Source organism: Rhinichthys klamathensis, unplaced genomic scaffold (genome assembly GCF_029890125.1).
Source record: "Rhinichthys klamathensis goyatoka isolate OS25496 unplaced genomic scaffold, OSU_Roscu_1.1 h1tg000989l_1, whole genome shotgun sequence".
NCBI classification, from domain to species: domain Eukaryota; kingdom Metazoa; phylum Chordata; class Actinopteri; order Cypriniformes; family Leuciscidae; genus Rhinichthys; species Rhinichthys klamathensis.
Genome location: NW_026607292.1, coordinates 171,854 through 196,549, shown reverse-complemented (window position 1 = coordinate 196,549; position 24,696 = coordinate 171,854). Strand labels below are relative to the sequence as shown.

General features: G+C 37.1%; 3 protein-coding genes across 4 annotated transcripts; all 3 read left to right on the top strand.

Annotated features, from left to right (window-relative positions):
- Positions 1–183: 183 nt before the first annotated feature.
- Positions 184–4,836, top strand: pnp4a (purine nucleoside phosphorylase 4a). Its single transcript, XM_056244491.1, has 6 exons — positions 184–296; positions 714–877; positions 1,297–1,400; positions 2,480–2,655; positions 2,747–2,937; positions 4,326–4,836. The coding sequence occupies exons 1-6, from the start codon at positions 274–276 to the stop codon at positions 4,541–4,543; spliced, it is 876 nt and encodes a 291-aa protein (XP_056100466.1). The 5' UTR covers positions 184–273; the 3' UTR covers positions 4,544–4,836.
- A 938-nt stretch (positions 4,837–5,774) lies between these two features.
- cunh20orf96 (chromosome unknown C20orf96 homolog) lies at positions 5,775–12,679 on the top strand (the record flags this gene model as incomplete). Its single annotated transcript, XM_056244487.1, has 9 exons — positions 5,775–5,901; positions 5,996–6,123; positions 6,197–6,355; positions 9,098–9,197; positions 9,632–9,789; positions 10,187–10,288; positions 10,397–10,483; positions 10,626–10,744; positions 12,376–12,679. Coding segments are annotated over 9 exons (1,041 nt in total), but the record flags the coding sequence as incomplete, so codon positions are not given.
- A 1,544-nt stretch (positions 12,680–14,223) lies between these two features.
- rem1 (RAS (RAD and GEM)-like GTP-binding 1) lies at positions 14,224–23,554 on the top strand. Of its 2 annotated transcripts, none has more exons than XM_056244489.1 (5): positions 14,224–14,581; positions 15,504–15,850; positions 18,995–19,077; positions 20,384–20,591; positions 22,780–23,554. In XM_056244489.1, the coding sequence occupies exons 2-5, from the start codon at positions 15,523–15,525 to the stop codon at positions 23,055–23,057; spliced, it is 897 nt and encodes a 298-aa protein (XP_056100464.1). In that variant the 5' UTR covers positions 14,224–14,581; positions 15,504–15,522; the 3' UTR covers positions 23,058–23,554. The 2 variants fall into 2 exon arrangements, with proteins under 2 accessions (XP_056100464.1, XP_056100463.1); XM_056244488.1 differs by lacking the exon at positions 14,224–14,581 and adding an exon at positions 14,607–14,892.
- Positions 23,555–24,696: the final 1,142 nt, after the last annotated feature.

The following is a 24,696-nucleotide window of genomic DNA, read 5'->3' as shown; positions in this document are numbered from 1 at the left end:
ATATATTCTTGTGTGGTTGGTTTTAAAAGCTTACTTCTCCCAAATCTAATTGAAAGTTTAGTTTGCCTCTGGTATTATACTTAGACACACCTACAAATTACAAGGCAATTCATTTGGCATGACTAATATAACACTGAGTTGTAACCAATCAGAGCGTTTGTGTGTGTTAGTGAGGTCTGTCAGTAGGTTTACTTAAATCGAGAGAGCTGTTCTCTCATTCACACACTGCCCAAATCCAGGAACACTTCTTCGAGACAAACACACAACACCAACATGCATAGTAAAGATCAAATCTGGTAAGTTACATTTTCTTTCCTCCTTAAGGTTAAGACAAAGTATATCTTAGGATTGTGCATGAACGAAATGGCATACTTTTTCTTGAAAATGTAGAACTGTAGCTCTATTTAATACTGTTTATTTCTATAAATGATATTCTCATCTTACAGTATGAAACAGTATTTAGGTCAAGCAAATGGATATTTGTCTTTTTAAAAGCAATAATGCCAATATAATGCTTTTTATTAATTCACAGTTGCCCTGATTTTTCAAAAACTGTTAAGGTCACAGTCCACAATGTGCAGAAAATGAACTACAGTAATATATAATGGGACAACAATAGAGCCAGTTACTGATGCTTTAAATTCCACAGTTCCCTCTAATGAATATAGTCAGGCTTTAAGTTTAATAAAGGGTTTTTTTTTTCTTGTCACTAGCCATGAGGACTACCAGAGAACGGCAGACTGGCTGCTGTCCCAGACACAACACAGACCTAAAGTAGCCATCATCTGCGGCTCTGGACTGGGCATGCTGGCAGACGCACTCAAGTGCCAAGACTCTTTCAAATACTCTGACATCCCTGGCTTTCCTCAGAGCACAGGTAGCTAAGACACTGCTCAGAACATGTAGGAATGTATTTGCTTCAGTGTTTTTCTTCATTTGCTAAAATAAAGACAAAGTATTATCAAACAGTATGCGTGACACTACCAACACCAAGGTCATAGGTTTGATTCCCATGGAAAGGAAGAACTGATAAAACAGTTTTTCTAAAATGTGTATCTTGAATGCAATGCAAGTCACTTTGTATAAAAGCATTTGCCAAATGCTTTATCTAAATACAATAATGTAAAATATGTCAATATTATGCTAGCATGTTACACTGTTCAACTTTTAACCTGCAAAAACTTTTTTAAATAGCTCCTTCAATATTAAAAGGATGGAAACAAAGTTAAAGGGAAAAAAAATGTGTATTTTGTTATAAGTAATAATGCTTGTATGTGTTTGTGTGTATTCAAACAGTGAAGGGTCATGCTGGAAGGCTGGTTTTTGGGGAGCTCAAAGGGAAGACCTGTGTGTGCATGCAGGGTCGATTCCATATGTATGAGGGACACTCGCTAAGCAAGGTTTGTCTTTTTCAAACCAAAGACACTACATGCCCCACTTCTTTGCCATAAATTGTATGCTATCGTTCAAACATTTGTGGTCGGTTTTTGAAACAAGTCTTTTATTCTCACCAAGGCTGTATTTATTTGATTAATTTATTCCTGTGATGGCAAAACTGAATTTTTTCAGCATCATTTCTCCAGTCTTTAGTGACACATGATCTTTCAGAAATCATTCTAATATGCTGATTTGGGCTCCCGAATTTTGGCTCCAGAATGTGTGTGTGTGTGTGTGTGTGTGTGTGTGTGTGTGTGTGTGTGTGTGTGTGTGTGTGTGTGTGTGTGTGTGTGTGTGTGTGTGTGTGTGTGTGTGTGTGTGTGTGTGTGTGTGTGTGTGTGTGTGTGTGTGTGTGTGTGTGTGTGTGTGTGTGTGTGTGTGTGTGTGTGTGTGTGTGTGTGTGTGTGTGTGTGTGAAAACAGGCAGTATTTATTTAAAATAGAAATTATAGATGTCTATACTGTCACTTTTATGCAATTTAATGCATCCTTGCTGAATAAAATTACTGTATTAATTTCGTAAAAAAAAAAAAAAAAGATTCTTACTGACCCCAACAGTAGTGTACATTTTCAACATTTTTCATTTCAGTACATATCATATCATTCTTGGGCAAACACAGTTTAATGTTCCATCAGGCTTTATTTTCTTTATGGCCCATGTTAATACAAAATCTATCTTGACAGTTTCATCATGTGTCATAAAAAGAATTATGTTACATAACAAAATTATATTACATTCCAAAAGTAATAACTACAGAACACTGTTCTATTCATGCTGTGTCATGCTGCAGTCTAAAATGATGATAGAATAAGGAGATTCTTTTTTTTGGATGCCCACACGGTATAGTCACTTCATCCTAGTCACGCTGAGTCACATGCTTTATGCCAGTGCGTAATTTAACATTCAATGAAACTTTTGTGTGGTTTACATAACACAGAGTTAGATTAAAATGGCTTATTAGTAATATGCCTTGTACAGTACAGCAGCAAGCTTTGGTGGATGTTGAAAATGGATTACCAGAATTTGTGCTTGTGTTCCTCAGGTCACTTTTCCAGTAAGAGTTTTCAAGCTTCTGGGTGTCGATACCTTGATTGTCACTAATGCTGCGGGGTCATTAGCGGACAGTTATAGCTGTGGTGATATTATGATCATACGAGATCACATTAACTTCCCTGGACTTGCTGGACTGAACCCTCTCAATGGCCCTAATGATGATAAGTGAGTATCAATGTACATGTTGAAGTGAGTTAAGAAAGTGTTCATTCATTATAATCACAAGCTATGTAATCATTTATCGGTCGCTATCAAGGTTTGGCACTCGATTTCCGCCCATGTCTGGGGTCTATGACAAAAGCCTACGGAAGATGGCATTCGACATTTGTAAGAGCATGGGCGTCTCCCAGTATGTCCAAGAGGGCGTGTATTGCATGGTGGGAGGACCCAACTTTGAGACCATAGCTGAAGCCCGACTTCTGCACAGACTGGGAGTGGATGCAGTTGGTAAGATGGTGTCTCATTTAGTAAAATCAATATCATTTTTTTAAAGTGCCCTTATTATGCTTTTTTACTACCTTTTATGTGGTTATTGTTATATAGCTGTTTGTGAATGTAAAAGGTCTGCAAAGTTTCAAAGATCAAAGTGCTTCATAAATGGAGTTATTGTCTCCCAAAAGAAAGAATCGAGCCTGAAGCGAGTCGTCATTGATCGCAGACTTACTTCCTGCACAAACGTATGGGTTTGTAACAAATTTACATAATGCCAGCCAATGGTCTTCATTGGCTGCCCGCGAGCAACGACCACTGTGACCCTCAAACACTTTAGTTGTAGCTGAGGCCTGGAGGAGTTCGGTTTAAGTTGTCGACATGACGCTATTTTATGCGCCGCAAAAGCAAAGGATCTAAAGGATGAGGATGCTCGAAATTCAGATATATAATGGGTGTTTCGTTTACGACATGCGCTGTATAACGGTAGACCAGTCGTAACAGACTGAGCCATCTGACCAATCAGAGCGGAGTAGGCTTTCGGAAAAGGAGGGATTTAGATAGACTGAGTGCTTCATCTAACCGTTTCAGACACTGTGTGAAAAGCTGTGATGCTGCAATGGATATTAAAGTGTTTTTAACCTTGGATGCATGTAAACCTGTTGTAGGAGACCGGCATAACAAAATAAGGAACCTTTAATATAGCATTATAGGGGCACTTTAAATTGCTTAAAGGGATAGTTCACCCAATAATGACAATGCTGTCATTAATTTCTCACCCTCATGTCGTTCCACACCCGTAAGACTTTCGTTCATCTTCAGAACACAAATGAAGGTCTTTTTAATTAAATCTAAGAGCTTTCTGTCCCTCCATTTACAGCCTATGTAACTACCAGCCCCAGAAAGCTAGTAAAGACATCATGAAAGTAATCCATGTGACTCCTGTGGTCTAACCTCAATTTTATGAAGCAACGTGTTCACGACGCATTCGTGTTGTGTTGACGCGAGAGCAGACGTTGTTGCGTTAACGTGCATTGGAGATTAATATTTTGTAAATAAAGTGATAAATTATGTTATTTGGTGCAAACAAAGTCCTCGTGTCGCTTCATAAAACTTAGGTTAAATTACTGGAGTCACATGAATTACTTTAATTATGTCTTTAATACCTTTCTGGGGCTTGAAAGTGATATTTGCATAGGCTGTCAGTGGAGGGACAGAAAGTTCTTAGATTTCATTAAGAAGATCTTCATTTGTGTTCCGAAGATCATGAAATCTTACAGGTTTGGAACCGTTTAAATTTGGCAGGATTTTTGAAAAACTTTATATTGCATAGAAATAGTAAGTGATAGTTATATTGTCTTAATTATGCATTTTATTATTAATTTATACATAATTTGCCTTTAAAGGAATGAGTACTGCACCAGAAGTGTTGGTCGCCAGTCATTGTGGCATGAGAGTCTTTGGTCTCTCCCTCATCACCAACAAAGTGGTGAAAAGCTATGAGGACAATGAGACTGTCAATCATGAAGCTGTGCTGGAAGTGAGCAAAATGCGTTCAGAGACGCTGCAGGTGCTGGTCACAGAGCTCATCAGCTGCATGGACATCAACAACAACACGGCATAATGTCATCAACACTGTAACTGCCCATCAAAACCTCATCCGGAAGAATCTGCAGCTATGCTGTCATCACTCTTTTCGTTGAGTAAAACTACAGAACATCTGTTTTAATAACACATTTTTTTTTATATTTAAATGTTAAGATTTTATTATTTGCAGTGATCATAAAAATCATATAGTTTGATGGTTCCATAACAACAAACTTAAAAAACTGTGAGATATTCAATATGTTATTCATGAAATGTAAAAAAAAAAAAGAAAAGAATTGTGCAGTGAAAGTTGTGTATGCATCTGTATATTCATGATTACATAACATTAGGCCCGTTTGTGTGGGAAATTATTAAATGTTTTATGCACTGCTATTCATTATACAAATTTATATCATTCCTAATGTTAATATCTTGATGATAAAGTATTTAAAATAATGTATTAAATCAAATATTTAAATCATTCCTATATGCTATTTATAATACATGTTATGATCTGTTTGTGTTGTAAATTTGCCATTGAATAGACCTGTTTTGTATAACCTTCTCTTCTATAAAACAAATACATAATCTTATCTTATAATGCAAGAATGTCAGCAATAAAGGTGTATTTAGAAAATATTTTACAATGAATTCTTTAATCATGTATATATCTGTTCTGCAGTGCAACAATAACAAGTGTATTTTGACAAGAATAAGTATATTTTAGCTACTATCGGTCTCTATATTCACTCACTTTGCTACAGTCACATATAATTTATAGGGATTTATAGACGTTCATATAAAGGATTACATTCGTTTTTCTGTTAAATTATGAACAATAGAATGACAGGAAACGGAGAAAGAGAATTTCCCCATTTTCGCGCATGCTCAGTATGTCCACTAGATGGCAGCAGAAGTACATTGTACACAGGCGTGTCGTGGTGTATCTCCGGTTGCTATGGGAAACTTCTGGAATGCTGGAATTGTTTAAGAACTCTTGATGACTTTTTGATATCGACAGAACTGATTTTACCGGTGAAGAAAACAACATCATGACACGCCTTTCATCCGGTGGTATGACTGACTGACTAACGACAACTGTGTTTATGACTTACATTATTGTTATAATGTTTGGGAATTTTGTGACACATAATGAAAAGGTTTGCAGTAGGCCTACACTCCATTTTTTTTCTTTCATGTATGAGTATTGATCTCTGTAAGTAAAATAGCTGCAGTTAGACTAAACCCTTTTTTTATTAAAATATTTTTTCAAGGATTACAGCAAATGGGAGCGAAGTACAAGAACAAAGCCTTTGCTTTGGGCAACATTTCATCATAAAGCAGTCATATCATCTAACAAAGGAGAAATCATACCATCTCCACCTGGAAAATCAGGTATAAACATGGCTACGGATAAATGTAATGCTTCTACTTTAGTGAGACATGTCTGTCTTTATGCATTGTTTTGTAATCTCTGCTTTATGAACAGGAAAATCTCAAAACGCTGTCCAAAATGATGTCACAACTCTCCCCAAACTCTCTACAAGAAGGGCACCTGAAAAAGTGGAGCAGGACCAGATCACCTCAAAGAGGAAAGACAACATCAAAGCACTGATGGTGTGTACTGTAAAGCAGGAAAGCCGACTTTAATAAAAGTTTACGCCACGCTGACAACTGCAATCTGTTGTAGTTACTCATCACATCCAGAAAAAACGCAATAAAAGACCTGGAGGAGCACTGTGAACAGCTTCAAGAGAGGAACCTGCAGATGGCCAGAAGCATTATTGACACAGACAGAAGCTCAGTCTCCAGAGCCAAAGAACTGCTCACACAGAGAGAACAAATGAGGGTGAGCTATATTGTATTATGTTTTTAGATCCCACTGTACACAAAGAGCACTGGATTCAAACTTTTTCAACGTTGAGTATTAAAGGCGGAGTAATCGATTTCTGAGAAACGCTGTTGAAAGTGGATCGCACCAAAATGCACTTGTAGCCAATCAGCAGTAAGGGATTGAGGGATCCATTCATGAGGGGGGTGGGCCTGTGCTGCATAGTGTGTTTGTGAATTTATGGGCTGAGCCAGAGTTGCGACACGCTTTGATGTCGCCGCGACGGCTGTCACGTGGTTCATGTAAGCCCCATTAGTTCCAAAACACACGCGGGCTGTCATGTTCTTCTATGGACAGACAGCAGCGATTGCATTATTAAACGGTAAATATAAAATAAAACACACACCCAAGTACTTTTTCAGCTGTTATTGCATTTTGTTTATGTCAGTTTTGCATTTGGAGAGGCAGGGTGACAACTTAGATAAGTTTTAGGCTATATTTTTGGAGGGAAACGCTAGTGTTCATGTTCGCATGGGTAGCACTGGCTTTAGCGGCTCTAACTTAACTTTTCCATGTCATTCATCTGATGATGGACGTCTCATGATATTTATTTCAGCACAACTGGGCTGTATTAGGCTATTGATTCCCGTGATCTTGCTTATAAATTCCGCTTCGTGATCACGCAAAGAGGTCTGCAGTCCGTTCAGAATTCTAACCAACATAAAATATAAATAATTACGCTGTGCATGTACAAATGAATGATTTAGGAGGGAAATAGACTGCTCCCATAACGTAGAAAGCAACGACTATATACAGCAATGTTCGGTAAATATTCAACCGAAAAATATTCTTCATAAAATTAAACCGGAGAGATAGTTAATGAGTGAATTAACTATGTTCCTAAATACATATAAGCACATATATGCATAACCCTAACCCATTTAAATAAATGAATTGTGTGTGTGTGTATGTATATAATATTATATATAGGCTATATATACACTCACCGGCCACTTTATTAGGTACCCCATGCTAGTAACGGGTTGGACCCCCTTTTGCCTTCAGAACTGCCTCAATTCTTCGTGGCATAGATTCAACAAGGTGCTGGAAGCATTCCTCAGGGAGTTTGGTCCATATTGACATGATGGCATCACACAGTTGCCGCAGATTTGTCGGCTGCACATCCATGATGCGAATCTCCCGTTCCACCACATCCCAAAGATGCTCTATTGGGTTGAGATCTGGTGACTGTGGAGGCCATTTTAGTACAGTGAACTCATTGTCATGTTCAAGAAACCAATTTGAAATGATTAGAGCTTTGTGACATGGTGGAAGTAGCCATCAGAGGATGGGTACATGGTGGCCATAAAGGGATGGACATGGTCAGAAACAATGATCAGGTAGGCCGTGGCATTTAAACGATGCCCAATTGGCACTAAGGGGCCTAAAGTGTGCCAGGAAAACATCCCCCACACCATTACACCACCACCACCAGCCTGCACAGTGGTAACAAGGCATGATGGTTCCATGTTCTCATTCTGTTTACGCCAAATTCTGACTCTAACATCTGAATGTCTCAACAGAAATCGAGACTCATCAGACCAGGCAACATTTTTCCAGTCTTCAACTGTTCAATTTTGGTGAGCTCTTGCAAATTGTAGCCTCTTTTTCCTATTTGTAGTGGAGATGAGTGGTACCCGGTGGAGTCTTCTGCTGTTGTAGCCCATCCGCCTCAAGGTTGTGCGTGTTGTGGCTTCACAAATGCTTTGCTGCATACCTCGGTTGTAACGAGTGGTTATTTCAGTCACTGTTGCCCTTCTATCAGCTCGAACCAGTCTGGCAATTCTCCTCTGACCTCTGGCATCAACAAGGCATTTCCGCCCACAGAACTGCCGCTCACTGGATGTTTTTTCTTTTTCGGACCATTCTCTGTAAACCCTAGAGATGGTTGTGCTTGAAAATCCCAGTAGATTAGCAGTTTCTGAAATACTCAGACCAGCCCTTCTGGCACCAACAATCATGCCACGTTCAAAGTCACTCAAATCAACTTTCTTCCCCATACTGATGCTCGGTTTGAACTGCAGGAGATTGTCTTGACCATGTCTACATGCCTAAATGCACTGAGTTGCCGCCATGTGATTGGCTGCTTAGAAATTAAGTGTTAACGAGCAGTTGGACAGGTGTACCTAATAAAGTGGCCGGTGAGTGTATATACATACATATAAAATATTATTAAAAATATTATATATTATATACATCAGTTGCCGTAAGTTAGCTAACGTTAGTGAAGTGTTGGTCACGTAAGCTATAGCTGCAATTAACCTATTATCTTCCAATAAACATTTACTAAAACTGGCTACATAAAATATAACTACATACTAGATTCACGAGAGGTCGGCTAATGTGTGTAGAAGTAAAAAAAATACAGTAATTTCATTAATTTACCAGCGAGCGTACTTCGGAAGCACTGAAAATGAATGGGGTTCAATGCTGGAACTATCAGTGTTTGGAACTATTGGCCGCTCCACGACACGCGTTACTTCCGCATTCCAAAGTTCCTATGGCGGTCTATGGGAGTGTCGCAACTCTTTCTCTCTATGGCTCTGGGCTGAGCTATCAAGATAAGGGTGTGATCCTTTTGGGTAGGGGGCGTGTTTGTTTTGGTGATTTCAAATATCAATAGCGTTTCTCTGAAATTGCTTATTACACCTTTAAGTTCCCCTAACCAGTGAAATTTGATATCATATGTTTTTTTTCTAGAGATCAATGGTAGCTTTGAAAAAATGGGATGACAGTCTTATTAAAAGTGCCAACGCAGAGCTGACAGATACAGAGGAAGTGTCACAGACTAATCTCAGCGGTTAGTTGAAACTTCTACACTTTACAATCAATTATGTTTTAGCTATTTTCATTATTACTTTTGTGGAAGTATGTGGAAACCCTTTTCTAATCTAATTAATTGGCTTTGCTATTCCAGCTATATTACCATTCAAAAGTTTGCAGCCGGTACAATTTCTTTACATGTTTTTCAAAGATGTCTCTTATGCTCTCTAAGGATGGGTTTATTTGATCAAAAATACAGTAAAAGTGCATAACAAACAGGGGCATAAAATCAAGCAAACACACTTTTAATGTAGAACGAGGCCCTCTTCTGTTCCAGCATGATATTGCCCCTGTGCACACAGAGAAGTCTACATGTTTGGGTATCCAGGTACTTTAGCGTTAATGCTAAAGCAAAAACAAACAACCCCAAACTGCAACAACATGTTTCAGTTGACTCTCTTATAAGTGCAGGTTTGCAGAAGCAGTTGGACATGGTAAAAGCAGAGGTGGTAAAGGCTCGGAAAGAGCTCCGCTTCCTGAAGACATACAAAGATATGGAGTTCCCAGTCAAGGCCTTGCAGATTGCAGACATGAAAAGAAAACTAGATAAACTGAAAGAGATGCAACAGGTAAAAAATGGGTAGCACTTTATTTTACAGTCCTGTTCCCCATGTATATACTATGTACTTATTATAGTAATTGCAATAACTAGGTAATAACTAGGTACTCTCTCTGAACCTAAACCTAACCATAACCCATGTAGTTACCTTATTATTACCCAGTACTTTCTTAGGTAAGTACACTGTAAGTGCACATACTGTAAAAGAAAGTGCAACTGAAAATAAGCAGGACTTACTGCCTGGATGAATAAAAGCTGACATTCTGGCCATCTGATGGGGAAAGAGTAAAAAGTACTTAAAGTTAGATCCAGGAAAATGCTGTATTTATTAAAATACACATGTGGTTCTAGCTCCCATAAGAAATCTTCAAAAATGTTTTAATATGTTTCTCCTCTATAATTGTCAGAAAGAGCAAGAGGATGTTAATCTGTTGTTTGAGAAAGAAACAGTCCATTTGGAGAGATGCCAACACCAAAGAGAACAGGAAGTGCTTTCTGCTGTTGTTGAGGTAAAGAAGCTCTTTTATGTCAATTTGTTTATTTCTTTTTTTTAATGAAGGTAATTCTTGACTTTTCTAGGTGCATTATCAAACACATCTTTGTTGTTTGATTTTCAGAAACATGAATCCCAGGTCCCTCCCATTGTCAAACTCGTGGCCTCACAGAATTACACAATGAGGGAAGAGATTGATATGCACAGAAAAGTGATTTAAAAAAATATATATATATTATTAAAGTAAATCTTTGATTGTTAAGCTAGACTTAATGAATTATTTTTTTAAAGTATGTTAATTTGTAAATGTATTTATTTATTTACATTGTATATTGACTGTATATATTTTTAAGGTGATAATGGAGCTAGAGCAGAAGAACGAAGAGCTAATGAAGAGTATTCAGGAACTGCAACTATCGAGACCAAACATCAGGAGAGAGATCTTTCCAGATGTTTTCCTGAAATCAGATAAGTAAGTGGATGAGGACAATGAGTTATTGAGGCAAACAGCTTCTTTATCACAAACAGTTCTTATGTCCTATTAACACAAGAACATTGGCAAGCTCTTCAGTTGAAGCATTCCCAAGTTATACAGTAATTGCAGTTGGAGAGAAAAGTTCTCACAAAATTGACCACTTGAAGGGAAGTTCAACAAACCCCTCAAAATCTCTAACAGTGTTAGTATGACCCTACCCCTCCCATAAACAGATATAAAACAGCAACACTTCAATTTCAAGAGGCTTCTCAAACATGCTGACAGCACACAGCTCATGATAGTTTAACATCTAATATGGGTTATTTAAGACGCTCATTTCATGCATGAGAAACAATTTAAAGGGATAGTTCACCCAAAAATGCAGATTCTGCCATCATTGACTCACCATCATGTCGTTCCAAACCTGTATGACTTTTTTTCTTATGGAGAATGTGAAAGAATAAATTCTGAAGGATGTTTTAACTGTTTTTTTTTTTTTTGTTTTTTTGTTTTTGTCTATACAATAATAGACAAACGGGGTCCAAAACCAAATTAGACCCCCTTGACTTTCATTGGATGAACAAAAACCACGAGATATTTTTCAAAATAATATGTTCTGATGAAGAAAGTTATACAGGTTTGGAATGACATGAAGGTGAATAAAAGTATGTATGATAAGTAACATTTTCCCTAACCCGAGGAGCTTTATTGGAGATCCAGCATTGCAAATCTGATAAACTACTAGAGCAAAACTTGCCCCATCTACTTTCAAACAATGGCTTGGTTTTGAAAGATATTGGGCTGTTGGAGATGGTGTAATGTTACAGTTTTGGAAAAGACTCCAAAGGCCATCTTAAAGATAAATGAAGAACAAGAGAATGCTGTGCATTCATGGAATCCCTGGCGCCCATTAAAGGTTAATGAAGGTTTCACATTTCCCAACAGTCTGTTCCAAAACAGCATGTCATTTTCCTCTCCAAAACAATCGGACACTTTATTCCAAGGTCCTGCACAACCTCTTGCCACCCTTGGGAACGGTTATATCACATTTAAGACATATTCATATGGACCTTTGGTCCTTGAGTGTTTTGGCCTAGGGGACAAAGAACGTGGAAAACAAGCAAAAAACACTTAGTGTGTTCACATATCATGTCACACTGAGCAACAAATTAAAAAGGTTTCCATTAACTAGAGATAATGATAAACAGATCTGGGATTTCCTTCTCCGCGCGTGACAGAGACATGGCTTTAGTATCTGCAGATGTCCTGAGCCCCAGCAGAGAAAGTTCTCGTGTTTCCGGTCTTAAACAAACTGTCTCAGGCTGTGGTGACCATGTTTAAAGGCAGATAAGGAGTCCTTCTTATTTACAGATGTCTTTGCTCCCAAAAATAAAAGAATTGTCATCATTTGTCCATACAATGAAACTCATTCTGGTCTGCTGTAGTTTTGGACCCCTTTGACTTTCAATATATGGGCAAAAACAGTTCTTCAGAATATCTTTTTCTTGGGTTTGCAATGACATGAGGGTGAGTAAATGATGACCGAAGTTTCATTTCTTCTGTGAACTAGGCCTTGGGTTGTATACTGGCTGTTTACAGTCACTGTCACTGTGTTGTCTATATTTTAGGTGTACTCCAGATATGGACGTCCATCTCGATATACCCCAAGAGGATTTACTCCCCGTGTAGCCCTGTGCTAAATGCATTACCTTTTTGAGTCTTCCCCTGAGCTGCTATATATTACAGACGAAAATCAATGGAGCCACTTCATTAAATCATTTTACTCAGTCAAACATTTTTACAGATCTTCCTTACTTTATTTGCCTTTGCTTTCAGTTTGTTTTATTGGCTCGATCCTCTTTATTTTTTTTTCTATATATTCTACTCTAGTGCAAGTACCGTAATTTATTCATGTGCCTTTAAACATGCAAGTGCAACATGTATTTTAGTGTCACACAAATTAAGCTGCAGATGTTAAGTGACCACTTTCCTTTGCTAAATAGTAACAGCATACCTCTTTAAAAATCTGACTTTTTATATTAGCATTCATACAGTAGTCTTATTGTAGGTACACTAACATTCAAAAAATTTTAAAAGAATTATCTTATGCTCACAAAAGCCATTTATTTGATAAAATACAGTAAAAATATGAATATTCTGAAACATTATTATAATGTAAAATAACGATTTTATATTTTAAAATATCAGTTATTCCTGTGATGATAAAGCTGAATTTTCATCATCATTACTCCAGTCTTCAGTGTCACGTGATCCTTCAGAAATCATTTTTATATGCTGATTTGGTGCTCAAGAAGAAATATTTTTTTATTATTATCAATGTTGAAAACTGTTGTTAACCCTAACCGCTTAACATTTTTGTAACAAAAACAGCATTTGTTTGAAATAGAAATCTTTGTAACATTATAAATGTCTTTACTGACGCTATTGATCAATGTAATGCATCCTTGCTGAATAAAAGTATTAATTTCTGTCAAAAACTTTTCCAAAATTTTTAACAGTAGTGTGATGTCAACTTATTTTACTAAGCCTAAACCTAACAATAGTCTCCCGAGAGTTAGTTGACATGTAGTTGCAAATTTAGAATGTCTAAAGTGGACTATCGACATAAAGTGTAACCTCAAATTATTCATAATACTTTGTATTGTTTGCCAAGCACATAAATCAGCAATTGCAGCCTTAATTTGTAGAAGATGCTCATCGTATTCTCATGTCGAGGAACACGATGTTGGAGTTTGGTACCAGTCGGCAAGCAAATGTTATTATTGCAAAGTGTCAATCCTCAAAGTATGCGAGTGCTTCATTTTATGACTATAAATGACTATTTATCTTGCAAATGGAGCATTTCAAAGCCATTTTGCAAACCTTGAAACAGTAGTTGTGTGACATTGATGTAATTGACCAAAGTGTGGGAACAAGGCTTGCTCTGTAAACAGTAATGGATTTCAGCACCCCAGTGTACGGGCGACTGGTTTGATTACTTTTGTTGTTTCAGTTGGAAAAGATTCAGCTGAGCCTCAGAGAATTAAAAATTCCTGGTAAAAAAAACAACTGTGTGATCTAAGCAGGGGATAAACCTTCTTCTATTTCACTGATGCGAAGATACAGGATTTTTTTTTTTTTTTTTTTTGTTATTTATTTACATGTGTATCCAGTGCTGGAATGCTTTTTTCCAATAAATAAAACTTATTTTAGAAACAAAAATACTAAATAGATGCATTAACATGGCAACATTCATTATCCAATTGCAAAAAGAAGAAACATCTGTGGATGTTTGTCTCTAAAAGAAAAATAAATGCAATGTGTGTGGTTTCACATTGCATGACTTTCCAGTGATGACATCATTAAATCAAGATGCGTTTTACATCAAAGCAATTGGACTAATGAGAACATTCTCATAACTTTTGATATCTCAGCTTAGCTTTAAGCAGGAAATGACAGAACATCGACGTCATGGAGATGGAGTGGGACGGTGCTAAAAAGACATATTATAACATTTCGCGGCCCTGGATGATGTTGAAAGACGCTCAGCGAGGACCCACGAGACTTACAGTGAATTGCCCATTTGTTGAGCTATGTTTATGGATCATGTGAGTAATATAAACAGAAAGCACGTTTCTCCGCTCCGCGCGCTCTGAGCTGGAGTTGAGTTGGCAACAGGAGTCCACCTGTGTTTAATCACAAAGGCACGATACATGCGACTTCACACCGATCCAGCGCTGTGGACTGACGCTCAAAGTCTAACTGTTACAAGTGGAAGGATGAACTGAGAAGTCGTGCTTCGGACTCCTAAAACTTGCGTGTGGTGAGATAAAGGTGAGTGAAAGGTCATAGATGTGAACTCACCGATGTTTTTCAGAGCGCACGAGCGTTCCAATCCGCGCGCTGCGGGTGACGGGGCTGTGACAGACAGCGCGAGAGAATGAGAGAAATGCTTCATTCCGCTCTTAAATTTTTAAAAGCGTTGTGGAACTCGGCGGGCTGTTGCCATGACTGCAGCGGTGTAGCGTTTCTGCAACCGGTTCCTCAAACTCCACTGCGCGCAAACTGATTGATTCACTTTGAACTTCATTCTGTGGATTGATGTGAACCTGTATGCTTTAAAACCTTCGTTTACGGACATGGTTGTGAGTACACCAAACATTCTAAGGATGTTTTTGTTGCAATATGTCTGATTTGTTTAGTTGTTGTGTTTATTAATGCATGAAATATAGTAAAATGCATGAATATTCAGAGACAGCGAGGCTAGTTGTCACAGGGGAAGTTGTCACAAGGATTTTAGTAACTAATGTTTTCACTGTCAGTGGTTTGGTATGTTGGTTTCAAACACTTAGTTCACTTAATTAGAATAATTAAACTAAACTTAAACAAACATTTTTCCCAGTGAGCATAATAATTTGGGGGCAAGTTGTCACGTTCAATGTTTGTTGAAAAAAGTGTTGATAATTTTGCATTTCAAATTTTGAATATTTTCCAATAATAGATTAATTGTTCAATAGGTTGTTTTGCCAAGCATTTTATGCCTAAGTTATGAATATTTGGTCTGTTTTTTTTTTAAGTCAGTTTATACTAAAATTTAAAATTGCACCTCATTACATTTTTATTTTTATTTTTTTATTAGTGGTGTATAATGTATATGCAGTGAATCAAGACTATTTAATAGTATTACTATGTTAACAAATTATGCTCAGACTATTTGTTTTCCTTTAATAATAATGTCACTTTTTTTTTTGTTCAGGCATACCTATGTTTATAAGATGACACTCAACACACAGAAAGAGGGAAAGGAACCACTGAGGAGAAGAGCGAGCACTCCCATCCCTTCCTCTCGTTTAGCGAGCCGGGGAGATAGAGACCCCTCGGCTGACCCGTATCACCCTCCGCTCGCCCAGTCAGCCTCTTACCACCCAGGAGACAAGAGCATCCACTCACGGGCCGACTGGTCTTCAGACTCAGAGTCGGACAGCTCTGGATCTGAGTCTCTTTATCGTGTGGTTTTGTTGGGGGATCACGGCGTGGGGAAGTCAAGCCTTGCCAACATTTTTGCTGGAATACAAGAGAAGGATGCCCACAAACACATTGGAGGTATACAACCCAAAATACATTATAGTTTTTGTTCATGTCTACATATCTAATCAGTTTAGTTGATTAATTAGGTACAGTTTAATTCCTTCGATTCGTCAACTGAATGTTATTGTATAACCATAAATATAGCATTGACACACTACTGCAAATGGCATTCCAGCACCTAAAATAACCTTGACTAAACTGTTAGGTCTGCCTGATTGATTGCACTCTCAAATTGTCACGCGTCATGATTGATCCTGAAACATTAATTGTATGACGGTATTGATTAATACATCAGTCAGTTCATACAGTACATTGGTTTGTGTAGCAGCTGTTGTCTAGAGCATTACTGCCTGTTTTATGCCTTTAAGCGCAGAATTTAAACTTTGCGGTGGCGTAAACATTACACTTTTATAGCATAAATGTAGAATCATTTCACTTCAGTTTGCTGGAATATGTGCATTTCTTACAATGGGACAACACATGACTGATTTAAAGTCAGCACCGTTGTTTCGTCTGTCCCATTTTCCCAGTCCATCTCAAGGATGTGGGACAATCCCTTTTGTCTGACACAAAACTGGTCCATCAGAGACCTGTGTAACTTAAAACTTAGACAGTTATGACTTTAATATTCACCACACACATTTGTGTCTCCCTAATTCATTGAGCTATGCAAAATCCCTTTATGAAAGCATTAGATGTGCATCTGTTGGCCTTCATGTTGTTGGGTTTTTTTGTCTAATGGCATATGACCCCATGTCTCGTGGCTGTTTTGGCTTTGACGTGTGCAGAACATCATCCTGTAAATAATCATCTCATTGACAGGCGGATGTGTGTATATATCACTGGAGACATATTAGTAGGCTACTCTTCTGCATGACCCTAAAAGTTACAATTTAAAAGAGCTGTTTTCTATTTTAATACTTTTTAATTGCGATTTACTCCTGTTATGCAAAGCTGAATTTTCAGCAGCATCATTACTCCGTCTTCAGTGTCACATGATCCTTCAGAAATCATTCTAATATGCTGATATGCTGCTGAACATTTGTTTGTTTTTTTCAGTTTTAGTTTTTCTTCAGGATTCATTAATGAACTGAAAGTTAAAAAGAACAGCGTTTATATCAAACAGAAATCCTTTGTAACATTACTACATTACTGTCACTTGTGATCGATTGAACGAGTCCTTGCTGAATAGTGTTAATTTCTTTTAAAAAAGGACTGACCAAAAACGTTTGAATATATTATGTTGTTTTATCGTTGATAAGAAGGCATTACAATTTACAAATTCATTTGAGATATACCGGTAAGATGTTACTGTCAGATTTCTATCCCAATGGCTTGCAAAGCTTCTATAAAATCTCTTTGATTCTATCTTAACTGGCTTTCGTTGAGTGACGTGTTTGTTTTGAATGCTTTGTAATTGCACTGCATTAGCATACACCTTAGTTAGCACAGTGTTATCATATCTGTGAAAAATAAAATGTGCATTGGCCCTCATCGTTTGAGGACATTGTTTTCTGTAGGGGATGTCTCGATTATATTTTAGATCTGGCCAAAACATTTAGATTTTAACTGACATGAAGTTCTGAGACATTGAAGTTGATTAAGGACACTGTTATTCTTTACCGTGAATTCAAATGTTGTGCTGTACATCTTTTAGAGGTCTTGAAAAGTGACAGAGTAGATTTAAAGTGGAAAAATGAGACAAGGTCAGTATCAACCTAGACTGGAGCAAAGTGTGTTTTATCTTCTTGTCAAACTAGCTATGTGATCAGTTTATCAGACACGGCTCAATGATTTTTCCACTCTTCCACTTCACATGCATTTTTCACGCTTGTGATTATAACAAAGCACCGTTTAAATGTATCGCACACAAACACATTAATGGCAGCAAATGTTTTTTGGGGTTTTTTTTTAGTGTCCATGATAAAGAAAAGGAAAATATTTTTAAATAACATCATTTTCCTTTTACCTTGTGTACAAAAAATATATATTTTCAAGTTAAAATGTGTTTTTACAAAATCATGCAAAATTAACGTTTTTGAGAAGTCACAGCAAATGACATTTTACAACCTTAACTAATCATACCTTGTCATAAAAAAGTCAAATTATCTGATATGTTGATACATGCAGTCTTAAGGGCCTTTAGGAAAGCTCTCTATGTTTTGTTTTGTTTTCTGTATGTTGGTTGGATCAAATGTCTTTGATTTGTGGCCAACAGTTTTTCAAATATTAATATGCAGTGAAGCACTTTTAAGAAATAGTAGATTATGCCAAACTGGTTTCTTTTTTTAAGAATTTCACCCTTTCTTGTTGTATCAACCATTTTTTTACTTGCTCAAAAACATGCTCATCATAGAAGATATGTATTAAGTAGCTGTATGTGAGTGTTAAAGTTTTTTTTAGGAAAATATAACCATGGTTAAATCATGGTTACTTTACAATAAAGTTCAATTTGTTAACTGTATTAGTTAACACGATCTAATAATGAACAATACTTCTGCAGCATTTATTAACCTTAGTTCATGTGCATTTCAACATTTACTACTACATTTTTAAAATCAAAAGTTGTATTTGTTAATATTAGTTAATGCATGTTCACGTTGTAAACACATGGAGCGCTTCCGAGTTCTACGTCAGAACGCCGGCTCAGTATTGGCTGGATCCTGCATCAGCATCACACGCATGCGTCGTGGTCCTCACGTGAACAGTGTCAGAGACTGACACGGAAGAGAAGGAATTGTTGAATAAAGTTGCTTTTTTTGTTTAGTTTGCGCACAAAAAACATTAACATTAAGGTTGAACCACTGGAGTCACATTGACTATTTCAACAATGTCTTTCCTACCTTTCATGTCCTTGAAAGTGGTAAAAACATTGCTGTGTATAGGGGGGTCAGAAAGCTCTCGAATTTCATAAAAAATATCTTAATTTGTGTTACAAAGATGAACGAAGGTCTTTCTTGTTGGGAACGACGTGAGGGTGGGTGATTAAAGACAGAAATGTATTTGTTTGGTGATCTAACCCTTTAAATGTTAACAAATGAGCCTAGTTGTTTGTTTGTAGCATCTATCCTTAGTTGCCAAAGCTGTTTTGGTTGTCAAATTAATGTCACTGATGTTTTTCTAAACAGATTTAAAATGCAGTTTTGCGTGTTTCTATAGAGGATACATATGAGAAAACCCTTACGGTGGATGAGGAGGAGACGACCCTAGTCGTGATGGACACGTGGGAAAATGAAAAACAGGTATGCAAACTTCATACATCAGTATGTCTTAACATAATCAACCTCATACTCGATGAATTATCAGTTGTAAATAAAGGAAAATCTGAAGGCATTTCATCTTCTGGGGGTTGCATGTGTCAGCCGTGAGTCTGTGTTTGTAGACACAAGTCTCATATACAGGGCCACAATGCCTTTTGTGCAATGCTGTGGAAAAAACATGGCCTCTCACTGCCAGTGGCTAAACTCCATTGAGCGATGGCCTGCAGTGAGCAAGCATCATACAGCTGGCCCCTGCTGCTGCTGCTGCTGACCACACAGACAAGTACACTGATCGCTCTAGGGCCTCATTACACCGCTATTGATGACTCTCCTCTGTGAGGTCTGTCTGGCAACTCCGCTTTGCTGGACTCTACAATTGTTTACAGAGATAATAATTCTGTAAATGTTACAGTCCACAGCATTTCCTCGACACAAAGCTTTGAATTGTTTGTTGTTTATACCTCAGTACATGTTCAAGTGTTTAAAGGGATCCTAAAATGAAAACTCTGTCATTGTTTAATTGCCCTCATGTCATTCTCTTTCACTTTCTTTCAATATGATGAAGATGAATGAGGACTGGAATTGTGAAGCTGCAAAATTACACCAAAAAAAAAAAGCAACATTAAAACATCATAGTGCTCCAGCTATCATTTTAAGTCCATTAAAGCGGACTGTGTTTACACTACTGTTCAAAATATTTTTTGAGTAACTATTTTATGCTCACTAAGGCTGAAATTATACAAATACTTTTATTTTAATAAAATGACATTCATTCCTGTGATGCGAAGCTGAAATTTCAGCATCATTACTCCAGTCTTCAGTGTCACATAATCCTTCAGAAATCTTTTTGATATGTTGATTTAGTGCTCAAGAAATCAATATTGAAATCAGTTGTGCTGCTTACTATTTTTGGGGAGACTATTTTTGTGGATTTTTTTTTTTTTTTCAGAATTCTTAATAGAAAGGTCAAAAGAACAGCAGTTGTTTGAAATATTTTTTTGTAACATTATAAATGTGTTTACTATCACCGTTGTAAAGTTTAATAAAAAAAATATCGTAGTGACTCTATATTGATATATCTTGACATATATTGTCTTATGAACCTCTTTTATTATACGCTATTATAAGCTTGAAAGACTCTATTCATTGTCGTAAAAATGTTTTCAGTAAAAAAAACTTTTGTGTTCCATTATAGAAAGTTACAGGTTTTGAACCACATGAGGGTGAGTAAATATTGATCATTTTATTCTACTATCCTTTCAAAAGTGTTAATTTTTTGATCCCCCAGGAGGAAGATGAGAAGTGGGTGCAGGATTACTGCATGCAGGTGGGGAATGCTTACATCATTGTTTACTCCATCACCGACCGCAGCAGCTTTGAGAGCGCATCGGAGTTACGAATCCAGCTGCGGCGCATCCGACAGGCTGAAAACATTCCCATCATCCTTGTGGGAAACAAAAGTGACTTAGTGCGCTCTCGAGAGGTGGCAGTGGAAGGTGAGAACTGTTTTGATTTGTATCATTCGCACAGACACATCATAGTGGGATGTTATGCACTACTGTTCAAAAGTTTGAGAAGGTAAGGGTTTTTTTTTTTTGAAGAAATTAATACTTTTATTCAGCGAGGATGCAATAAATCCATCAAAAGTGACAGTGGCATTTATAATGTTACAAAGGTTTTCTATTTCAAATAAATGCTGTTCATTTGAACTTCTATTCATCAAAGAATTAAAAAAAAAAAAATTATGATGGTTTCCCTAAAAATATTAAGCAGCACAAATTTTTTTCAACATGGATAATAATAAGAAATATTTATTGAGCACCAAATCAGCATATTATAATGATTTCTGAAGGATCATGTGACACTGAAGACTGGAGTAATGATGCTGAAAAAACAGCTTTGCATCACAGGAAAAATTAGATTTTAAAAATATTAAAATAGAAAAAAGTTATTTTCACAATAACACTCTTTTTAATGTATTTTAATATATGTGCAGCCTTGGTTATCATAAGAGACCTTTTTTCAAAAACATCAAAATCTTACCATCCCCAAACTTTTGTACGGTAGTGTGTGTCACAGTAGCTACGTTTACATGGACACGTTTTGTTTCAATCGGAATGAAATCATTACGATTAATGAATCCGATCATAGTGTTTACATGAACACCAAATAAAGTGATCAGGTTAATGTGAGCTTTTTTATGTCACAAGCTTCAAATCGGATTTTTTTTAATCTTTTGACACGCACACACTGCATGGATATACAGAGTTTCCCGCTGTTGGCACATACTAACCATTATCCTGCTATCGCTTCTTTTCTTTGTTTTAAAATGCAGACTTAATATTTATCTATTTCGGGTCCTGATTAGGAGACGACGAGCACATGAAGTGCTGCTTATATTTATTAAGCAGTAAAATGCCCCTTGCTGCGGCCAAAACAAAGGTGTCTGTGGATGAGAGTCCGAAGCAAGGACTGCTGGTACGACATTCCCTGCAGCACTTCACAGACGATAAGTGGAATAAGAATTTTAGAATTACACTATTCACCAACAACAGCTCGTTCCGTACATCGTGTGTCATTATGACATTTCTACTTCATTGCACATGCAGAACTTTTCTGTGTTGGTTTTCAATCGAGTTAACATGTCCTATCAAACGGATTAGAAAAGGTGTAATCCGCCCCTTATAATACGAAATAAATTTGTATTTGGCCAAATCATTCCGATTGATGTGGTTACATGTGACTTTTTCTATTCCGACTGTGCAACTAGTCTGATTACATAACGGATTATTAGGGTCCATGTAAATGCAGCTTTAGTATATCCCCTGAAGCACAATTGTTTGACATGGTGCAGATTCACATGCCTTAAATGAATAGTTCACCCAAAAATGACAATTATCCCATAATTTACTCACCCTCAAGTCATCCGAGGTGTATATGACTTTCTTCTTTCAGCTGAACACAATCAGAGTTATATTAAAATAATATCCTTCTCAGCTTTACAACGGCATTTTTATAGTGTTTAAAGCTCCAAAAAGCGCATACATCCTTCATAAACTATAATCCCTGGCTTCTGGCAACGGCCGTACGTGCGTTAAAGAGAGAGTTCAGGCGGAAGAGTGACCTCTGACCCGACTTATGACGTAGCTCCTCTTCTCTTACATCGAAATCCTCTGGCATTTTTCTTTAAGACTTCTTCTCATTTTAGACTTCTAATTCATGACGGGCGTTTTGTTTTGCTCTATCCTCTACGCCATGCATCGGGTCAAAGATCACCCTTCCACTGGAACTCGATTCTCTCGTGAACGGGCTTACGGCCGTTGCCGGAAGCCAGTGATTATAGTTTGTAAAGTTTTAAATATGGATATTTTTTCTTACAAAGACCCATCGCTTCACTTCAGAAGGCCTTTATTATCTTTTTGGAGCTTCAAAAACTCCGGCACTATTCAATGCCATAGCAAAGCTGGGAAACTCAGTTGGATATTATTTAATATAACTCTGATTGTGTTTGGCTGAAAGAAGAAAGTCATATACACCTAAGATGGCTTGAGGTTGAGTAAATTATAGGATCATTTTCACTTTTGGGTGAACTGTTCCTTTAAGGCCTGCTGTGATGTGATGTACTGCAATAAGTATTATGGGGTCAATCTAAGGATCTCACACAACCCTGGTCTTCTTCGGCAGAGGGTCGGGCTTGTGCCGTAGTGTTCGACTGCAAGTTCATAGAAACCTCCGCCTCCCTCCACCACAATGTTCATGAGCTCTTTGAGGGCATTGTGAGGCAGATCCGACTGCGGCGAGACAGCAAAGAGATCAATGAGCGCCGACGCTCTGTCTACAAGCGAAAAGAGAGCATCACCAAGAAGGCCAGACGCTTCCTGGATCGACTGGCGGCCAAGAACAACAAGAAGATGGCCATGAAAGTGCGCTCTAAGTCCTGCCATGACCTCGCAGTGCTCTGAACCCACAGATCCCTCTCATTCCTTGAACTTTCATTTTTATATTCGAAAAGAGGATTTGACTTTCTGACAAGTCCACTTTTGAAGCTGAACATTAATTCACATTTTTAGTTTGTTTATTCATTCATTCAAGTCAAACTATTGTATTAACCTTTTTTACTTATTCCCCCGAAGACCTATAGATCAAATGTTTGATAGGCGTTTGAATTAGACCAAAGGTTTATTACTGTATATCACCAATTAAGTGGACTTTTTTTTTAATGAACATTTTATCAATGTTTGCCTTATCAGACTGAATAGACAATAGTTAGAAATAATTAACAAGCAATATTTATTATTCATTGTTTTTCTTTTTATTTTTTTTCTTATAAAATTAATAATTCACCTTGTTGTTTTTTTTAACAAAGGATGTATTTTGTATACACTGAAAGTCATTTGCTATGAGATGGGCACAGCCCATTGGAGAAGTTAAAGGAGAGACAGCTGAGCCCAATGGGGTTTTTTTTCTAATAAAGCAAAATCATCATTTAAAAAGGGCATGTGAATATCCTCCACGAGCCTTTTTACAGTTTATTTGAATGAGGTAGTTGGTCAGTAAACTCAGTTGGTCAGTAAACAATAAAGGTGTCAGATATTTTACGAGAATTTATTATAACAACAAAAATTATGGTTTACAGGCTATCTAAATGTTTTCTTGTTTTTGTTTTTTTGCACTGGACGGGAAAATGTTTTTGTACAACTTGATGTTGCTGGTTTGTAAATATTTATTTTCCAAAATTTGTATAATAATAAATGGCTTTGAAATATGTAAATACAGTTATGCTTTGGATTATTAAATCCCAATCTGTGTTTTGAGGTTCTGCTTTTTTCAAATACCTCCCAGTCTGTCTTTCAGAATAACACGAATTGTCATATTTTATTGTCATAAGTCTGCCATTCTTAATCCTCTTCAACGTTTTAAATTGACTAAAAAAAGTTTCTTGTGTATTGTTTCATCCATAAGGTGCACTAGTGGTCATAAGTATTTGGTCACGTTCCGTAGCCTCACCTTGAACCTGCCACTATTATTATTGAGAGAAGGGTTCAGATATCCATATTTAAGTGGGTGCCATCCTGAACACCCCCATATTATCATTGTTTTCAGATACAGTCGAGGGGCTCAGAGGGCTTGTCTACAACAAGATGGAAACAATCAGTGAAATCCAATCACTGGAACAATGTTGAGAAAGGACCACAATGAAATGCCACGGTCAGTGCCTCTGTATGATGACACTTCAGTGCTCCACATAAAGCTCTTAAGCAGATTACTTCTCTCAAATGCTAATTTTCAGAGTTTGTTTGGTGGATGGGTCATATATGAGGTCAAATATATTCCAAACATAAAAGCAATGCAACTGAAAACCATCATGCCTCATTGATAATCCATACTCAATGTTAATGCATGAGAAGAGCATTGCATTGCCTGCAGATTTCCTTTAATAATTGTCCATGAAAGTTGATTGAGGGATTCTGCATGCATGGTATTATTTTGAAATTATTTTATTTTTACTGAGACAAAAAAAAAGATAGATTGATATAGATAAAAGTGTCTCCAAAACCAAAGTCATTCTTTGCAATCTGTGTTCTGCAAGCCCCAAATTCA

Excerpts from the sequence above, each read along its gene's own strand:
- pnp4a (XM_056244491.1), top strand. The coding sequence starts at position 274 with ATGCATAGTAAAGATCAAATCTG. Across the intron at positions 297-713 it reads CATAGTAAAGATCAAATCTG|CCATGAGGACTACCAGAGAA; the intron begins GTAAGTTACATT and ends TCTTGTCACTAG. Across the intron at positions 2,938-4,325 it reads ACTGGGAGTGGATGCAGTTG|GAATGAGTACTGCACCAGAA; the intron begins GTAAGATGGTGT and ends TTGCCTTTAAAG.
- rem1 (XM_056244489.1), top strand. The coding sequence starts at position 15,523 with ATGACACTCAACACACAGAAAGAGGGAAAGGAACCACTGAGGAGAAGA. Across the intron at positions 19,078-20,383 it reads CGTGGGAAAATGAAAAACAG|GAGGAAGATGAGAAGTGGGT; the intron begins GTATGCAAACTT and ends TTGATCCCCCAG. Across the intron at positions 20,592-22,779 it reads TCGAGAGGTGGCAGTGGAAG|AGGGTCGGGCTTGTGCCGTA; the intron begins GTGAGAACTGTT and ends CTTCTTCGGCAG.